This window comes from Galeopterus variegatus, unplaced genomic scaffold (assembly GCF_000696425.1).
Source record: "Galeopterus variegatus unplaced genomic scaffold, G_variegatus-3.0.2 Scaffold385, whole genome shotgun sequence".
NCBI lineage: Eukaryota > Metazoa > Chordata > Mammalia > Dermoptera > Cynocephalidae > Galeopterus > Galeopterus variegatus.
The window spans coordinates 558,175-576,024 of NW_007726496.1; the positions used below are offsets into that span (position 1 = coordinate 558,175).

The window sequence follows — 17,850 nt, forward strand, 5'->3', positions numbered from 1 at the left end:
TTTTTGTGCTACATCCCTATGGTGATTCTGTCACTGAGAATTTACAAGCAGTGATTATATGTTGCCTTCCAGAGATCTCACTTTGATTCTTGGGCCACAAGCTATGGACACTTACGCTCTTTTAAGACTCAGTGCATGAGGCTGTCAAATTGGTTTGGGAACAAAGAAAACTGTGTGGTTCTAGGGTGAAATGGGCAGTGTTCTGTTGGTCCTCAGACTTTGAGAGATCTTAGTTCACATTTTTAGGGTAGTGATTTTGTGAGGTAGAATGTACCAATTTAATCTACTTTTAATTCATTGACTCTGAAGTTCTAAAACAATCTATAGCTATAAACTGGTGTGAAGCATTTTGGGCACAAGTCTGCATTGCCATTTCTTAAGCTTTAAGAAATCAGCATATGCTTTTGTGATACTTAGGAATAGACTGTGGATGGCAGCAGATGAAAGCAAAGTAAAGGTTCTCAACTGTGAAATTGAGAAAGGAGATAACTATTCCTCGGTTTGGTTGGTTAGATGTGTTAATGCTTTTGGAACATGAGTAGCAGTGGACTTGCACTCTTCATGCACTATATACATGATAAATGCACTGATAGAAAAGCACGAAAGACATACCTACAAGAGTTTTTTGTGCATTTCACTACTGTTCTAGGGCACACTGCTGTCTCTGGTTCTTCTTAGGTTTGGATGTTGCACAAATAACCATTTAATTTCAAATGCAAGTGTCCAAAGAAATGAGTTTTTAATTTTACTTCTTTGTTCATATTTCATTTCAAAGTTAGGACACGAGACAGCTAACGTGACTTGGATTTTGTAAATATAACAAACTCCTTTTCTTCAGTAACAAATACAGAAGAAAAATAAAACCATGAGCTATTTTGCTTTATATGTTTCCTCCTTATAATTGTCCTTGACATTGCTTATTAGCTTAGTACCTCATAGAGCTTTTTAAAAATCATCTTGGGTAAGTATTGACTCATCTGAGATCCATGTACAATTCAGACTTTTAATTTTATTTGTTGGCTTTAATGAAAATTTAAAACAATCTTATTTCAGAATAAAGTGATTAATCCAATACAATTACAGTTCATGCATTAGCTTACTTAAGTGAAATTCTTTTAAGTAAGATAGTCTTTCCTCTAACCAAAATAGGGCATACCGTTTAGTTTGAATGGGAAAGGTAATAAAAATTGATTTCTTTTTATACTGTGCCTATTTCCAAAACAAAATTTGAAGTGGCTTTTCACATTATGCTATGAAGGTAATGTTCCTGAAAGATATACAAGGGTACTTCAGAAAGTTCGTGGAAAAACAGAATTAAAATATGAATCTTTCCATGAACTTTTTGAAGACCCCTCGTATAGTCTTTAAACAATTTGCTTGGGAGTAAGTTTTAGTCTGAAAAAGGTGAAGATATTTATGCTGAGTTCATGTTAATCAAATTACTTGGGACCCACAAAAGCTGGTAGGCAAAAATTGATGAAATGGTTTCATTAAATGATCAATGAAAAACTGGACTTTAGTGTAAATGTGTTAACTAAATCAATCTGTGAACTTTATTTCTTTAGTAATTTTTGTCTTATTTTACATGATTTAACATTTAATTTTTGCCTAAATTATAGCAGTGTTTTATTAACTTTACCTTATAGGGCATTTTAATGTTTAGAGAAAGACTGTGTATGTAAACTCTTTAAGAGATTCTGTTGGGCCGGCCCTGTGGCTCACTTGGGAGAGTGTGGTGCTGATAACACCAAGGCCAAGGGTTCGGATCCTATATAGGGATGGCCGGTTGGCTCACTGGGTGAGCGTGGTGCTGACAACACCAAGTCAAGGGTTAAGATCCCCTTACCGGTCATCTTTAAAAAAAAAAAAAAAAAAGATTCTGTCAATGGTAGTGTAAAGTTATTTTATAAAGTGTTTTTGGTTAATTGTCAGTTAGTGAGAGCAGAAAAGAAACCCCAAAATACCTGTGTTGAGTTCACCTTTTAAAGAACTGAAACATTTAGAGCAGATTTATTGTGTCTCTGGATTTGTTACACTGTGATCAAACAGTATCTTTGTCTTCTTCCCGTCAGTGTTAAAGGATAAGGACTGATTTTCACTTATACTGGGTGCGGCTATCATAAATAAAGGATTTCCAGTGACTCATGTTTGTGAATTGGAGTTGAAATGTTTGCAAGATAACTAGAATGTCAATTGTCCTCTCCACTGAGAAAATGAACAGTCCTATGTCTTAACAGTTACTATGCTCTAACTTTTTGAAGTAATTAACATGTGTTTAGAAGTTTGAAAAGCCTTTTATCTTACAAAATGCAATTTGAATGATAGAAGGTTGTTCCAATATTGGCTTTCTGTAAAAATATTGAATGTAGACTGTTTATAATGAAATATCAATAAAATCGGCTGCTTGGGCAGTTTTCATTACTACCTTAACATGGTTTCTGCTGCTGTTACTTGTTATTGTAGTTTCCAAGTTACTCATCTTTTGGTTGCCATCTCTTTGGACCAATAAAAAATGGCAAGTATGAGATACACAAATATAAGATAAAATTATGTTTATATAAGAGGAAGAAATATTAAAAGGTAGTGTATGCTTGCAAAAATGTAAATAACTGATATATATTCTTTAAACAATTAACAGTTTGATTGTTGCTTTAAAACAAGATTATAGTGGAGGACTTGAGATGCGAAGTAATTAGATTTGTAAAATTTAGCAGTTCTTAAATTTGTGGTATAACCAGGCTTTACAATAGAATGCTTCACTGTTCTTGGATCTCAGGGAAGAAAGAAGTGCATTCTTCTCCACTAGAGACCTCAGCTATATTACAGACAGTATTTTTTATTCAAAAATTTAAAAGGGGGGATGGCCAAGGTGTTTTGTATTCTTGTTGTCAAAGGTACTTTGCTTCCATAGTGAAAACCTGACAACATTGTAATATTTCTCTGACATGTTGCAAAACTGCTTGCCATCTTTTCTTGTAATAATGGATGACTTCCCGGATTATATTATGAATTTGTTTCAGTAATGTTTAAAAGGGGGAAAAGATCTTTCAATAGATAACTTCCCATTTATGCCAAATTTGAAAAAGTAGCCAAATAAAAATTGGCAATAAGTGAGATTTCTTTGGCTGTTTTGATCTGTCTTGCTTCTAGACCCCTGCTTTGACAAAGCTCCACATTTAACGTAAGCATCACAGGTTTGGTATTTATGACAAACAAATCGTTTTACAGAAGGATAGCCTTACTGTTTAATGAATGGTTAAAATACACCGTGGAATTAGAAATATTTATTCAGAATATAAGAATGTTTGTAAAATATTATAAATGTCTCTGTATAAATAAATGGAGTTCTTTTTAAACAATTCTATATCAAATAACACAAAGTAGCCATTTTACAGCAGCTAAAACTAAAGGCATCCGGAAACATTGAAAACATACAAGAATCTAGAAAATTACAAGATATAGTACAGTGTTAAGTAGCAACTTTAAAATGAGATTTTTCAGTACAAACAGTAGAACAATACTGACAGATGCAAACTTAGTCACATGTGCTTTACTGACAGTACATTCAAGCAGGTTTTTCTAATATTCAAGTGGTATAAAAGTAGCACATTTTCAAATAGGAAACTTAAATCTCATGCAAAGTAAATAAATCTTGACAAGATGTCTAAAAACTGATTAGAAATAGAAAAGAAGTGAACAAGTTCCATTATCTTTGCATTAGGTTCAAACAAAAGCAGACTATCAGGGGCTCTCATTCACTTGGCAGTCCTGACATGAGCACTATAAGTGAATACTATGAGTTCTACAAACAGAACATTTTCCACATGAACTTGATTTGCAAAAAGTGCAAAAGTGAATGGTAGAGAAAAACTACTAAGCAGGGTGTCAGTGTGAATGTTACATATAACTTGCTGTGTTTTGCTGAGCTATTTCATATTTCCTATGGAAAGATAAAAGTACTACTAGTCATGGATATGGTTATCCAGAAGCAGTTGCTGTTACTGAATGATTTTTGGCTTGGTCACATGCAAAAATCTCACTCAAATGCAAAGTGATAGAGAATTTAGCCAGCATAACTCTGAGCCAAAAATGTAACGGTTGTCTACATTTACTATCTTCCTCTACACAGGTATTAGCAAAACAAGAATACATGAACAGCTGCTATTCAACTTTTGTACTCTTTTCACTTGTTTAACAGCCACTGAGGGCTCAGTGATACTGTGGTGACAGCAGCCAGTGCTACATTAATTGATAATTCTGGTTCCAATTCTAAAGTTAGTCCTTACCAACAAACACATCTCTTACTCTCTAACATTTGTATTCAGTAACTTCAAGTGTGTGAAACAGGAGGTACCTTAGAAGGCCACAGGTTCAGAGCTGACTTTAACCTGACATATAAATACAAGGTTTCAAAAATGTCAGGAACTGTCCGTCTGTGTAGCAAAGGCATACTTTTTGTTTGCAACAAGTTACACATTTTCCACAAACGAGAGTTTGCAAACCTTAGTCACAAGTGGCGATTGTATCCTTCTTTGTCAAATAGGCCATTCCACTGGATAAATAAAAATATAAGGGCTGGCTGGTTAGCTCAGTTGGTTAGAGCAGTCTTGTAACACCAAGATCATGGATCCCAGTGCCAGCCAACCCCCCAAAATTGCTATGATTTATTTCCCCAAGTTTTTAATATTGTTCTACAAAGCTGTCACCTACTGTAGAAGAAACAAATGTTATTTGTGCTCCCTCCCCATCTCTTTTTCCAAAAATTTCAACCATTAAGAGAATTCTCTTCCTGTTTGGGCTCTAAAAACTTTCTAACTATAGTTTGTTGTATCTAGAAGTAGGTGAAGTTGAAAATTGTTCATAGAATGAATGGGGCATACTCCCAATTATACATTTGCAAGTGGCTTAAAGCTTCATGGGAGAAAGGAGGGACACTTTCAGAAGTCATTAATAAATGTTTGGGTGTTTTTTCTGTATGGATTTTTTTCTCTTCACTTCATTGAAAACGTGAGTATGACACCCCAGACTCTTGAGAACTTTCAGTTAAGGTCATTGATAGAATTTAAAAACAGGCTGGCCAGTTAACTCAGTTGGTTAGAGTACAGTGTTGTTACAACACCAAGGTCAAGGGTTTGGACCCCTACACTAGCCAAGTGCTGCAAAAACAAATAATTGCAGGATAATTTCTGTGGGCCATAGAAACACCTATAGAAGGGAGCAAGCAGCTATGGAGTTTCTTAATTCATGCCAGTGACAGGCAGTCCCAGCCCTGATCAGGTAACGGGCATTTTTTTTCATTTAGAATAATGTAATCTGTATGCAGCTAGGAACTAGAAGAAGACTTTCAAATTCTCCTTAGGATGAGGGTAGTAAGAGTTTTACCACTCTAATAGTTTTTAAGAAAAAGCTTAAAGGCTCTTAGACTGCCTTTTCTGGAGTAGGATGTCAAGGCCCTAATTTAGAGTTCTCTGAGGTCCCTGTAAAATACTTCTGCAGGCTCAGAGGAAGACTTAGAACTGCATGCATCTGAGAGGAGAATTAAGCAATTGTTTTTTTTTTTTTTTTTCCCAAAGATGACCGGTAAGGGGATCTCAACCCTTGGCTTGGTGTTGTCAAGCACCACGCTCAGCCAGTGAGCAAACCGGCCATCCCTATGTACAGTGGCCTTGGTGTTATCAGCACCGCACTCTACAGAGTGAGCCACGGGCTGGCCTAAGCAATTATGTTTAACTGGCACTTATTTTTATTAACCTAACATTCCAGTTTCAGGCAGCGTGGATGTTAATTTCAGAAACCTGATGTGCTAGCAGATGAGGGTGAATATGAAAGTTAATTACCTCCACTGGCAATGATGAAATGTCTAGTGTACATCTGGGGCTAGAGCATGAGAGGCAGGGACAGTGTGAGGTATCTCAACTGTCTGCTCCCATAATAATATTTAATCATAAATAGCTTTTGATCTAAGTCTCAAAAAGGAATCTTCCTGCCTACAATCCATGGAGGTTTTGGTAGCTGGCACACATGGGGTTTGGCAGAACATCATGTCCAGCTGGTAGGCTCACATGGATGGCACTCCAGCTATGGACAGAAATTTCTCTTGCTTGTGATTTCTACCCTAGTGGGTTTCGTTTGCCTGAATTTAGTAACGAACATATATTCCAAGAGAACTGAAATGGGTCCTTTTGTTCCAAGCCTGTTTCTCCAAAAGCGAAAGACTGAACTCTGAACAGAGAAGTTGACAATCTACAAGGGGTAACCACTGAGGAAACTGGAGAAAACAATTAAAAATATGAATATTCTGAAGGTTTTTAACCTCATACAAGTTAAAATCAGGATCATTGTTTACCCCCGTTGGACATGTTAATGTACACCAGCTCCTATTTAGAGAAAACTTCAGGTAGAGCCAGGTTATACAAAAAGGAAAATCACCTGTAATCGTTGTTGAGTAAGTGCAGTTCAGTGGTTCCCACAGTCAGCATAACCAAGTGCCTGCTAGTTCACCTTCAACAAGGATTCTCTTAGGATGTGAAAAATACAAGGAAAGGAAATCCACTATTTTGTAGCTTTTTTTATTCTACATAGTTATAAAAGTAACACTTTTGCCTGGGAAATAGTTTTCACCCAATCACCACATATTTATTTTTTTATTTTATTTTTTTTTGTCTTTTTGTCTTTTTCCGTGTCCGGCAACGTATCGCAACCCTCAGTGTTGCCCCTGTACCGGACCGGGGACCGGCAACGGGATCGCAACCCTCGGCGTTGCTCCCGCGCCTCGCTCAGCCAGTGAGCGGGAACTGGTCCGTATGTGGGATCCGAACCCTCGGGTGGGAGCGCCGCCGCGCTTCCCAAGCGGCGCACCATCCAGTGCGCCACCGGGCCGGCCCTCACCACATATTTAAAAGTATTATGTTGAAGTATAAACTCAAACTAAGGTCTGGTATTATGAGTAATACTGGGGCCCATAATGGAGGAGCAGAGACCTCTTCTGTCTAGAGAACTTACAGGACCTGAAAGGGTGGGTTCTCTGATTTTACCTGGAGCAACAATGAAGGCAGAGGTCAGTAGGCAGGATTTATTCCTGCTTCAGCCACGTTATTCACTGTTAAGGAAACTGTCCATTTTGATGCTTGTTCAGTTACAAAAGAGAAAGCCATGCATACATATCAGTTTGCTCAGGGGAGGACATTTTCCTAGGCAAGCCAGAAAAATGGTGAAAACCATGATTTCATCTACTACACATTTTTTTTTTTTGCATATACTTTTCAGCCAAAACATTTCCTTATGACAAAATGCAACTGGAAATTAGTTGACCAAATGATAAATAGAAATAGAAGCCAGTGGGCATTTTCACAGTGATCAAATTACCTAAATGCTGGTTCTTCCAGACTGATTGTAGGTTTTTTTGTTTTTGTCTTTTGGGAGACAGGCAGGCAGCCTCACTGCTGGCCTGAGAAAGAAGGGTGGTTGCCTTTAGGACGGAACTGTCTGCCCTCCCAGGTGGCTGGAGTAACCTTCCCTATTGCACAATAGGCTGAAGAACTTGTATGTGATCTGTTCTCTAAAAATAGACCCACCCATAGCTCATGGACACAAGGACTCCACTGCGGTGACCTGGTCAAAGCAAAAAACTTTAAATTTGTAGTTAACTGTGGCATTGGAACACATTTCCCATAAGTAACTTTGGGTGGATTCTTGGGTGCTACAGAAAAAATGGCAAGTGGTCCTTCAGGTGTATCAGTAAAGAACTGAAAGAGAAGGGGTAAAACAGTGAAGGTTATAGTACACGAGGAATAATGAATTTAAGATGGTACAACTTCCTAAAAGAATTTAGATACTTTGGTCCTCTCTAGCCATGTCAGCATTTTGCTTGAGATTTAACCTTTTAAGCACCATACACTAATCACCATGTATCTGGTTGGGGTGGAGGCCTTAACAACTCTTCCCTCAGCCCCGGGACTTCATGACAGCAGGAGCTAAGTCTTGAACCTGGGGGCATTCAGTAGCACTCAAATGGGTGGGATCAGTTTTGCAAAACATTCCTTCCTATCTGACAATACACAGCCTTTTGCCCTTAGAGAGACAGGTCCAGAGCCACAAATGTACTAATGTGAATGAGTTTTGATTCAGAAGAGCAATTATATAGTGCCCTGGGGCAGGGAGGGGTGGGAGGGTGGGTGGGAAGAAAGTGCTAATGCTTCTCTGCTCTTGAAGAAACCCCCTGATAAAATTTTAGTTCCACACAATATGTATCAACAGGATTATCAGCTCTAATTCTGGCTATTAATAAGGCTCCACTATGAGAGAAAAATCCCAAAATCAAAAGAGGAGGCTCCCTTCCCAGCCCTGTCTCCAAAATGAAGAGGTGAAGGAAGTTTTTATTCCCGGAGTACAAAATTTTTCAGGCATAGTCTGGTGTTGCTCTACTTGTGACTTCGGTGTACCTGGGACTGTAAGCAACACCTGTGTTCCATCTTCCTGTGGTCTGTAACTCCCAGAGAGCACCTCAGTGACAGCCTGTATCTTAAGAATTGATATGTGAGAATTGAAAACCAAAGGCTTGTTAGCAGTAAGCACATCAGTGGTCCTTCTAGATTCTGGTGACACACACAGAACCCTGTGTGCATCAGGGTTTTTCCCTGGAGAAGGAAGAAACAGGAGAAATTGGGGATGCCAGAAGATAAGCCTACTGTCTACCAAAAGAGAAGGCTAGAATGGAAAATCTTATAAAAACAGATGCCCTGGGATCCCCCTGATGCCTAGCCTTCAGGACAGAAAAGGTGGGAGAGCGGAGAGCCAGCGCTGAAAGCAGAGGCAAGTGCTGCTGAGCAGAGCACGCAGCATGTGTTTAAATGCTGTCCGGGCCTGGAGGGGAGGAGCAGGATCCTCTGGATAGAGTCCGCACAGTGTCACCAGCGCCACTCACCCCAAGGGGAAAGCAGAGGCAAGTGCTGCTGAGCAGAGCACGCAGCATGTGTTTAAATGCTGTCCGGGCCTGGAGGAGCAGGATCCTCTGGATAGAGTCCGCACAGTGTCACCAGCGCCACTCACCCCAAGGGCTGAGTCCGTGGCACTCCGTTGTCCAGTGCTGACCTACCTGCCAACCTTCCCTTTCCTCATTCTCTCAACAGGTAGTCTCACCCCTGGGGCCCTTCTCTCCTCAGTGGCCTGCTGTAGCGTAGCTCACGGCAGAACTGTGGCACCTGAGTGCCCATTAGAGTGACGTTTCATTGGTGTGTGGCCTGGAGTTCTCCTCCTCCAGCAGTGCTATTCTTTGCTTGAGCATTCTCACTTGGGTCTCGTGTCGCTCTACCATGGCCATCATCTGAGACTCCAACTTCTTCAGCTTGTTTTGATGCTTCTTCTTTGCTTTCTCATAGGCAGCCACCAGGTTGCTATGTGGGAATGGAGGGAAATAAGAATGAAGCTTCACCCTAAGTAGCACTAAGACCCACACTGCCCCGTCCAGTGGGTGACCAGGTCTCGTGAGCACTGCTCTGAAGAGAGATCATTCAGCATCATCAGCAAGAATCTGAAATCAAGTGGTTAGAAGAAGTGTAGCACTAGGATTTCAACACTCATGGCCAGTTGTCTACTGGCACCACCTCGATTAATCCAGCCTGTCTGCTGGAAGCTTGTCACTCTATCATGTTAGGAGGGGTTCTAAGAGTCAAACCAACAATCCAAACTGGCCAAGTCCAAAACAGGTAAGTAGAAAAGGAGCTGAGTTCCTGAGTCCTGGTATTTCAGTGCGAACAGTAGGTCTATCTGTTGCTCCATGGCTACTTGAAACAGATGGTCAAGTTTATGTTACAGGAAAGTGTTCCTGCAGCAATACAATCTAAGTGACCTCCCCTAGGATGAGGGCAGAGAGGCTCCTCTTCCTCCCAGTTCCCTTTACGCTTTGGGCTGCTTGTATTCAGAGCACTCAGGCCTAAGCTAATGCTGACAGCCAAATGCAGAAGACGGGCCTCTGTGAACTGTCCCCCAGAGCTTGATGGGGCAAGAGCAAGGAGTGAGCCCAGGTAAGTCCAGATACCCTATCTGGTCCAAAACAGCACCCCAAATCCCTTCCATGTAGTCACTACCCCTACAGCTGCAGTTCTCAAAGTATGGTCTGAGAATGGACCCCTGGGGATTCCTAAAACCTGTTCAAGGGGTCTGTGAGGTCTTGATCTTTTATTTCCAATCACAGAGCTGCATGAAGCCAGGTGTTCTTGATATAATTCCAAATAATATGTTAACTGCAGAAGCAGTTGTGAGAATCCAGCTGTCTTCTATTAAGCCAGATATTAAGGAGATTTGCAAAATTGTAAAAATAGCACCACTCTTCTAATTATTTTCTGGAAAGTACTTTTCTTCAGAAAAATGCCATTTCTATTTTATCTAGTGAATTTGTCGTTTGTAAATGATTAATAACTTTAAAAAGTTTGTCTGTTTTAGTTTCTAATATGAGAAATAATCAATACATGTAATTTATAGAAACAAAAGCTCTTTGAAGTTGTTTTTTTTTTTTAAACAAATATAACAGGATCCTGAGCCCCAAAACGACTTGAAACTGCTGTCTTAGAACAGTGTTTCCAGGCCGGCCCAGTGGCGCACTGGAGAGTGCGCCGCTTGGGAGCGCGGTGGTGCTCCTGCCAAGGGTTCGGATCCCATGTGGGCAGGGTTCGGATCCCATGTGGAGACCGGTTCCCGCTCACTGGCTGAGCGCGGTGCGGACACAACACTGAGGGTTGCGATCCCATTGCCGGTCAGTAAAAAAGACAAAAAGGAAAAAAAAATAGACTCACTCCTGGGCTGGTTAGCGTAGATAATTCGTATAACTTCGTATAATGTATGCTATACGAAGTTGTTCTGCTGGATCTTAAGTGTTGCTCAAGTAAAGCATGCATAGCCAGTTTTGTCTGGAAAACATTGGCTTGAACACAAGTAATAGATTTTGTACTGCAAGCCTTCTCAGAAACTTTACTATGTGAAACATCAAGAAGAGACCACATGCTGCGTTTCCCAAATACCTTTGGTGAAAGGCGCCATCTGCATTTCTTCGGTTTCTATGGAACACCTTGGGAGATGCTGCTCTAAGGATGACCAGGCTCTAAGAGGGGTAGGTGAGGACTTGCCACTGTCTAGAGTTGGTTCCCAGGGGTTAGGGAAATGTGCTCCCTGGTGCTGTGTCTACATTGTGCCTACACATACCGTGGGGGCTGTTCAGGGAGATCTTTACCTGTTGGCCCGCTTTAGGTCATTCACAAACTCTGCTGATTGCTGGTGTCGGATTTCACTGCTCTTGGTGAGTCTTTCCAAGGCACTCACAAGCTCTTGAACTCTGGTCTTCAATTTCTTTTCTCTACATCAAGGAGAGATGAAACATGCCATGAATTCTTTGAGATGATGGTAGAGGTGGCTGCTACCTTGGAAGTGGAGGCAGAAAGGGGGAGGAAGGTTTAGCTTGCCAAATCAAAAGGCAAGGGTACAAAAAGGAAGATACTAAAGGGCTCAAGGGCGAGCTGGAATGAATACCTCCTCCCCACTCCATTCTCAAAAGGCTGATTTGATCCTATTTCTTTAAGATAAGGGCCTTTTAGAGAACTTATGTGTCACAAAGGAACAATCAGGAATTTCTGGTTTTAGTCTTCCAGATAGAGAAACTAAGCCAATCTGAAGTTCCTACTGTCAGCATACCAGATCCTTCCAACCACAAACCTCAGTCTCCACACCTTCTTTTTCCAAGTGTCCTAAGCATCTCCCGAACCACTCAGGGATTCATGAACAGAAACCCCTGTCTGGCCTGGGCTGCCTACCTTCAACAAATCCTTACTCACTGAAACCAATATGATCCTACCTTGCAAAAAACAAAAATGATGGTTGTGGTACAGGAAATATTATTGATCATTCTTTTCATTCTAAAGGTCCTTGTTTCCCATTAAATACTTAAATTATACATGCACTTTCATTTGACTACTCCCACTCCATAGTTGAAGAAGCTTCAAGTTCTTCGAGCCCTTGACAAGTTTAGTAACTCTAATTGACTTAGAGGAGTCAGGGGAAGTTTCTAGTGCCCAGTCAGCTTACTGCCTTCCTCTGATTCCCACAAGAGCACCAGACCCAAGCAGGAAAACATCAATCAGTGCCTCCCTTCCGACGTACCTCTGTCACATGCACAGTGCTACTCTGCCTGGTACCATGCTTAGCACAGTCTGTCATGGTCTGCATTATGCGTTGGGGCTCATCAGGCCCCCTACTAGCACGTAGGCTCTAGGGTGGCAAAGACCTTACTTGGTTTGGTTCCCCAATGTATCCCCAGTGTCCAACACCATGCCTGAGTGCCAGCTTCTAGTGATCGATATAACAGCTTCAGAACACACTTTAGGTATTTGAGTCCTTGGAACATATTGAGACACGAGGATTTAGGGAAGGAATTCCTCTAAAAAGGATTCACTGTTGAGCATGAGGAATGTAAATCAGCATGATTAGTTCATAAAGTACCTGGCAGTATCTAGCAAAATAAAAAATGAACACATCCCTTGTCTAAGCAACTTAAGTTCTACGAATTTACCTCAGAGATAGTACGAGCACAGGTTCCTAAAGATACATCAGTTATGGCTGGGTTCACTTCAGCATCGATTACTGTAATTAAGAACAGGAAACAACCAGGTATATCCATGCTATTGAAATGCTCTGCTTAAAAAAACTTTAAAAACATGCAGATGGATGTGCACTGGCATGGAAGGGTTTCTGATACTTTAAGTGGAAAGGGTGAGTTCTGTGGGATATCATTTTTGTAAAAAACTAAAAATCTGAGTGTGAATATCTGATACACCATAATAGACTAGAAGGCTAAACGCCAAACCCAACAATGGTTAACTCACTGGAGGTTACTCACATACTTTGCAAAAAACACAAAACTAAAAATTTCAAGCAATGCAAAAGTGAGGAAAGTAGAAAATGAAAGCTACTTTCCTCACTTTTGCATTGCTTGAAATTTTTACAGTTTTGTGTTTTTTGCAAAGTATGTGAGTGAGGGTCTTAGTTGTTATGCTCCCTGGAGTTGGGGCATGGGAAGGTGACCTCAGGGTGGAAAATTCCTTTCAGGTGCCCATATGGTCAGACCCTGGTTCTCCCTTCCTGGCCTTTCAAATAACTAATCTTTTATATTTCTGTCTCTAGCTACCATGATAGCAAGGCAGGCTCTCCAAACCTATTAATGAAGAAGGGTACTGCAACATAATAATCCAGGCCCGCTTTGGTGAAAGAGGACGGAAGGAGAAAGATCTTTAAAGGAAGCTGGCAAGCAGCCTGCAGCCCGATGACTCATTCTTCAGAGTCCTCCCACCCGCCTCCACTAGGCAGGAAGGCCTGAGGGCAAGCAAGATCCTTCCAGCAAGTCTCCTGCTTGCTGAGGAAATGTGTTTCTCCTGGGCCCTAGCAGCCACCAGGAAATCTCCTCAGGTCTGGTTGCATTTCCTACTGGAATCAGAGAGTGGCAGCATTTCCTACCAGAAGGGAGGATGGTGTCGTGGGAGGATGGCTCCCTCTGTCCCCAGCAGCCCTGCTCTAGCCAAGGGGAGGTTAGCAGAGCCCCAGGGATGCTCACCCACGCTAAAAAAAATTAGGGAAGGGCTATTCGTCCTATGTTTTGTTACTATTTTGATTCCTTTATCTTTCATTCTAGGTTGATGAATAGTGCAAAGAAAAAAAGAAAACTGTGGAGAGAATTACAAATATAACCATGAACTCAATAAGAAATTCACGACAAAAAATTTTACCCAGAGCAATGCCATCCCCTACCTCTCCCAATCACATCCACACTAGGCAGACAGAATATGGAAATCCAATCCCTACCACAAAGCAAAGGGCTTCCTTTTCCAGCACCCAGGCCCTTATGGGGCTGGAGGGAACTTTCCAGACCTGGCAGGCTCCAGAGAAGGACAGGAGCCCAGGAAGGGAGGAGAGGCTGTCACAGATCCTGCCCAACCTCGGTTCGGGGGGATGGGAGTAGCCATTACAGGGGGCTCAGAACTGCCCTCAAGCACTGCCCAAGCCTCAGGAAGTGGGAGGGGAGTGAACTGCTGGTACAAACTCCAGGAAAGAACTCTGGTGCTGATTTATTTAAAGATAAAAAGAAGAGACCAAACCTCAAACTTAAACCTAAAATTTGGATTACTTTACCTATTTTCATTTGAGTGAGGCAGATGTCTGCAATAAAAGCACTCATCTGGACCTAAACAAACGCTAACTCATGGCAAAGGCAAAGTGACAGCTCCTCTAGACCTGTGTCCAATACAGCAGCCACTAGCCATGGGTGGCTATTTGAGCGCTTGAAATGTGGCTGGTCTGCACTGAGATGTGCTGCAAGTGGAAAATGCACGGTGGAATCTGAAGCCTTATGCACGTGTGGGAGGATACTTCAAAAAGTTCATGGAAAGATTTATATTATCTTCTAATTCCATTTTTGAAGTACTCCCGTATATTTGATTAACAATTTTTAAAATATTGATTACACATTCAGATATTTTGGGTGGAATCTGAAGCCTTATGCACGTGTGGGAGGATACTTCAAAAAGTTCATGGAAAGATTTATATTATCTTCTAATTCCATTTTTCAAGTACTCCCGTATATTTGATTAACAATTTTTAAAATATTGATTACACATTCAGATATTTTGGCTATATGGAGTTAATTTCATGTTTTTACATTTTTTAATGTGGCTACTAGAAAATTTTAAATTACAAATGTGACTTGCATTTGTGGATTGTATTACATTAGGCAGTGTAGCACTGCTCTGGAGAGCAGTTGTTTAGAGTAATATTACCAGGTTATTTTCCTGGATTCTGATTCAGTAAATCTGGGTTGAGTCCCAGGAATTGTAGTTTAAGAAGTGCTCCAGCTGATCCTTATTATCAGGCAAACTTGTGAAACTGGTTTCTCACCTGGGCCTGAGAATGAGCTCCATGTGCTCCTGGAAGTCCCTGAATTTATTTGCAAAATTACATACATGGGCATACTCTCCTAAAGTCTACAGCTTTCCTCAGATTCTCAAAGGATGACTCGGAAAATGCTAAGAACCATAGCCTGCTAATCTAAGTCACTTTAAAACCTCACCCATTCATGTCCTGTTTCTTCTAGTTTCCAACTCAAATTTCCTTGGCCTTCAGTTAAGGAAGAATTTATATGCTTTATGTACCTAAGCTAGTAAAGCCAAAATGAACCCTTTCATAGGCTTCACGCAGATGAGAAGGTTAAAACTAACACTACATGTTCCATTTGCCCCCTGAACAGTAATGCCTCTGGACAATGTTTTCTGGGATGCCCAGAACTGCTAGTCCCTTGCTTGTTCTTTTATTCCTCGTATGGGCACTTATGAATACATGCCTATGTCATCAAGTAAGAACAACGCTGGATTATAATATGACTGCAAAAACCCAAATCAGCCAGTACACACAGGGATTTCAGTTACCTGTCTTCCCACTCAAGTATTTGGGCTCTCACCAAAAATGAGGATTATTTCTGGTCATGACAGGTCCTGTAATCTTACTCTAACCAGTCAGGGAGTTTTTTTTCCTTTTTTCTTTTTCCTTTTTTTGTGCCTGGCTGGTAAGGGGATCTGGACCCTTGACCCTGGTGTTATAACACCATGTTCTAACCAACTGAGAATGCCAGCCATCCCCCCGCCCCCTTTTTTTAATTGAAACAATTTTAAGCAGTGGAATGCGCACAGGGAATCTGACAGGCAGACTCACAGTGGGACTTTCGAGGTAGTAAGAAAAGCCACGGTGGCTTGCCAGTAGGCTGTCAGGAGACGGTGCTGAGCAAGCCTCTGCAGTAGTCCTTGTCAGTGCACCCACACAGCCTGGAAGCATGTCTTGTGAGCAATCAGGAAAGAGGCTGGATTCTCCCTAAAATAAAAGGCCAGCAGCAGTGCTTTGCCATCAGACAAAGTTCAGATGAGGAGCTGTGGGAGTCACGAGGTGAGAGCCCAGCCCTGCCAAGGTGGTGAGTGGCTTTGCAGCCAGCCAGGAAACCTTTCAGAGGAGCTGTAATCAGCCCAGGCCGCAGGGAGGCACAGCCATGCAGCCACAGGCCTGGAATTTCTTAGTAATCACTAATTACATGGGATCAGTCATAGAGAATTGTCTGCATCTGTGGTTCCTTGTTCCTCCCCTTCCACTGACTCTTTAACACCAAGCCGACTCTGCCTCCACCGAATCGGCTCACTAAGGTCACCGTGATCTACGTATTGCTACATCCAGTGGTCACTCTGTCCCTTTCTTACTTACCAGCACTGCCTGCACGGCTGGCCACTCCCTCTCCTGGGGCCATCTCTTTACCTGTGTCGCTGGCTGTCCCCCAGTCTTCTTCATCGACTCCTCTCTTCCATATTTTATATCTTACCCTTTTCTCTTATTGATTCTCTCCATTCCCATTAATTTTCCTAAAAACTATATGCCAAAAACTTCCAGATCTTTATCTCCAGGCCTTTCCTCCAATCTCTGGACATGTCTATTTGACATCTCCCTTTAACAGGCATCCTCAATTTAACATGCCCAGAGCATAGCTTTTGAAATTACCTCCCAAGTTCCTCTTCCTCCCATGTCAGCAGATGGCAGCATCGCTCACCTGGCTATTTACTGCTGATCTGGAGTCATCCTTAACCCTCTCTTCCTCTCATCCTCTACTCTACATCCGTTCAATAGCAACCCCATCTACCAAATCCCACCTTTTTGCCATTTCTGCCACCACCAGCCAGGTCTGAGCCGCCTCATTTCTCCTCTGGGTAACCACGACGGCTTGGTTTCTCTGCTTCTGCCTCTGTGCCTGTCTGATCTGGTTTTCGCACAGCAGCCAGGGTAATTTCTTAACATGACAGATCAGATATGTCACTGCCCTTCCGTGCCTTCCACCTGCACTTGGGAAAAGCCTGTGGTCTTACCTCGACCTGTAAGGCCCTCTCACCAGGCCTTGTAGTCTCCCCTCCCCCTTGCTTTTTAGCCTTCCATTGTGCTGAATCCTGTCAGTCCCTTAGCACAGCCCTGTGCAGCTGGGTCCCTCTGCCGGGGATGTACTTCTGCCACTCTCCTCCGTCTCCTCCTCCCGGCCTAAATGTCACCTCTTCAGAGAGGCCCACCCTGACCACCCATCTACACAAATGTCCCAGAGTTATGGCATTACAGCACCTTGTCATTTCCTTCATGTTATTCATTGCAAACTATATATATTTACTTTATTGAAAAAAAAAATCTCCACATTGACTATATCACATCACCCTATTATTTCCTTCCTGGTAATCATCACCACTTCTAACTACTTATCTTTTAGAGTATCCAGGCAGCAGATACAGCTATCTCTAAGTGCTTTACAAGAATAAAGTCACTTAATTTTCACAGCCACCTTTGAGGTCAGTAGTACTGTTATTCTAATTTTATGGATGAGGAATGTGAGGCACAGTTAAGAGATCTGCCCACAGAGTCGCCGGCAGAGTTAGGATTCACACCCAGGAGTCTGTCTGCAGAGCCTTGTTCTTAAGCATCAGGTATCTTGTGATTCACGAAAGGAATACAGTAGAACCCGAGCTCAAGTAGATCTCTGGTTAAGAGCACAGGCCTGTGGAACTAAGGATTAAGTGTCCCCAGACAATGATGTTCTACAGAGGTTATGTCTGAGTGAGTAGCAGCAAGAGGATGATAGCAGTCCGACTTTTTTTCGATAGGCTTTCCTACGAGCAGGTTTCTTGTCTAGGGCATGCATCTGGAGTTTTCTTTTTCTTTTTTTTTAAGATTAGTCAGCTGCAGTAGTGAGAAGGGGGGAGTAGAATAAGGAGTTCGATCTGTAATTGACTGTGAACAATCGAT

General features: G+C 41.8%; 1 protein-coding gene across 1 annotated transcript in view; it reads right to left on the minus strand.

Annotated features, from left to right (window-relative positions):
• Nucleotides 1-9,030: 9,030 nt before the first annotated feature.
• The window catches only part of MCC (mutated in colorectal cancers), a 124,224-nt gene continuing 115,404 nt past the window's right edge, over nucleotides 9,031-17,850 (minus strand). The window contains exons 17-18 of the mRNA XM_008568188.1: nucleotides 11,225-11,347; nucleotides 9,031-9,392 (exon numbers count right to left, since the gene is read on the minus strand). Of these exons, the coding sequence (XP_008566410.1) occupies nucleotides 9,212-9,392; nucleotides 11,225-11,347 (304 nt within the window). The 3' untranslated portion in view covers nucleotides 9,031-9,211. The remainder of the gene's footprint in view (nucleotides 9,393-11,224; nucleotides 11,348-17,850) is intronic.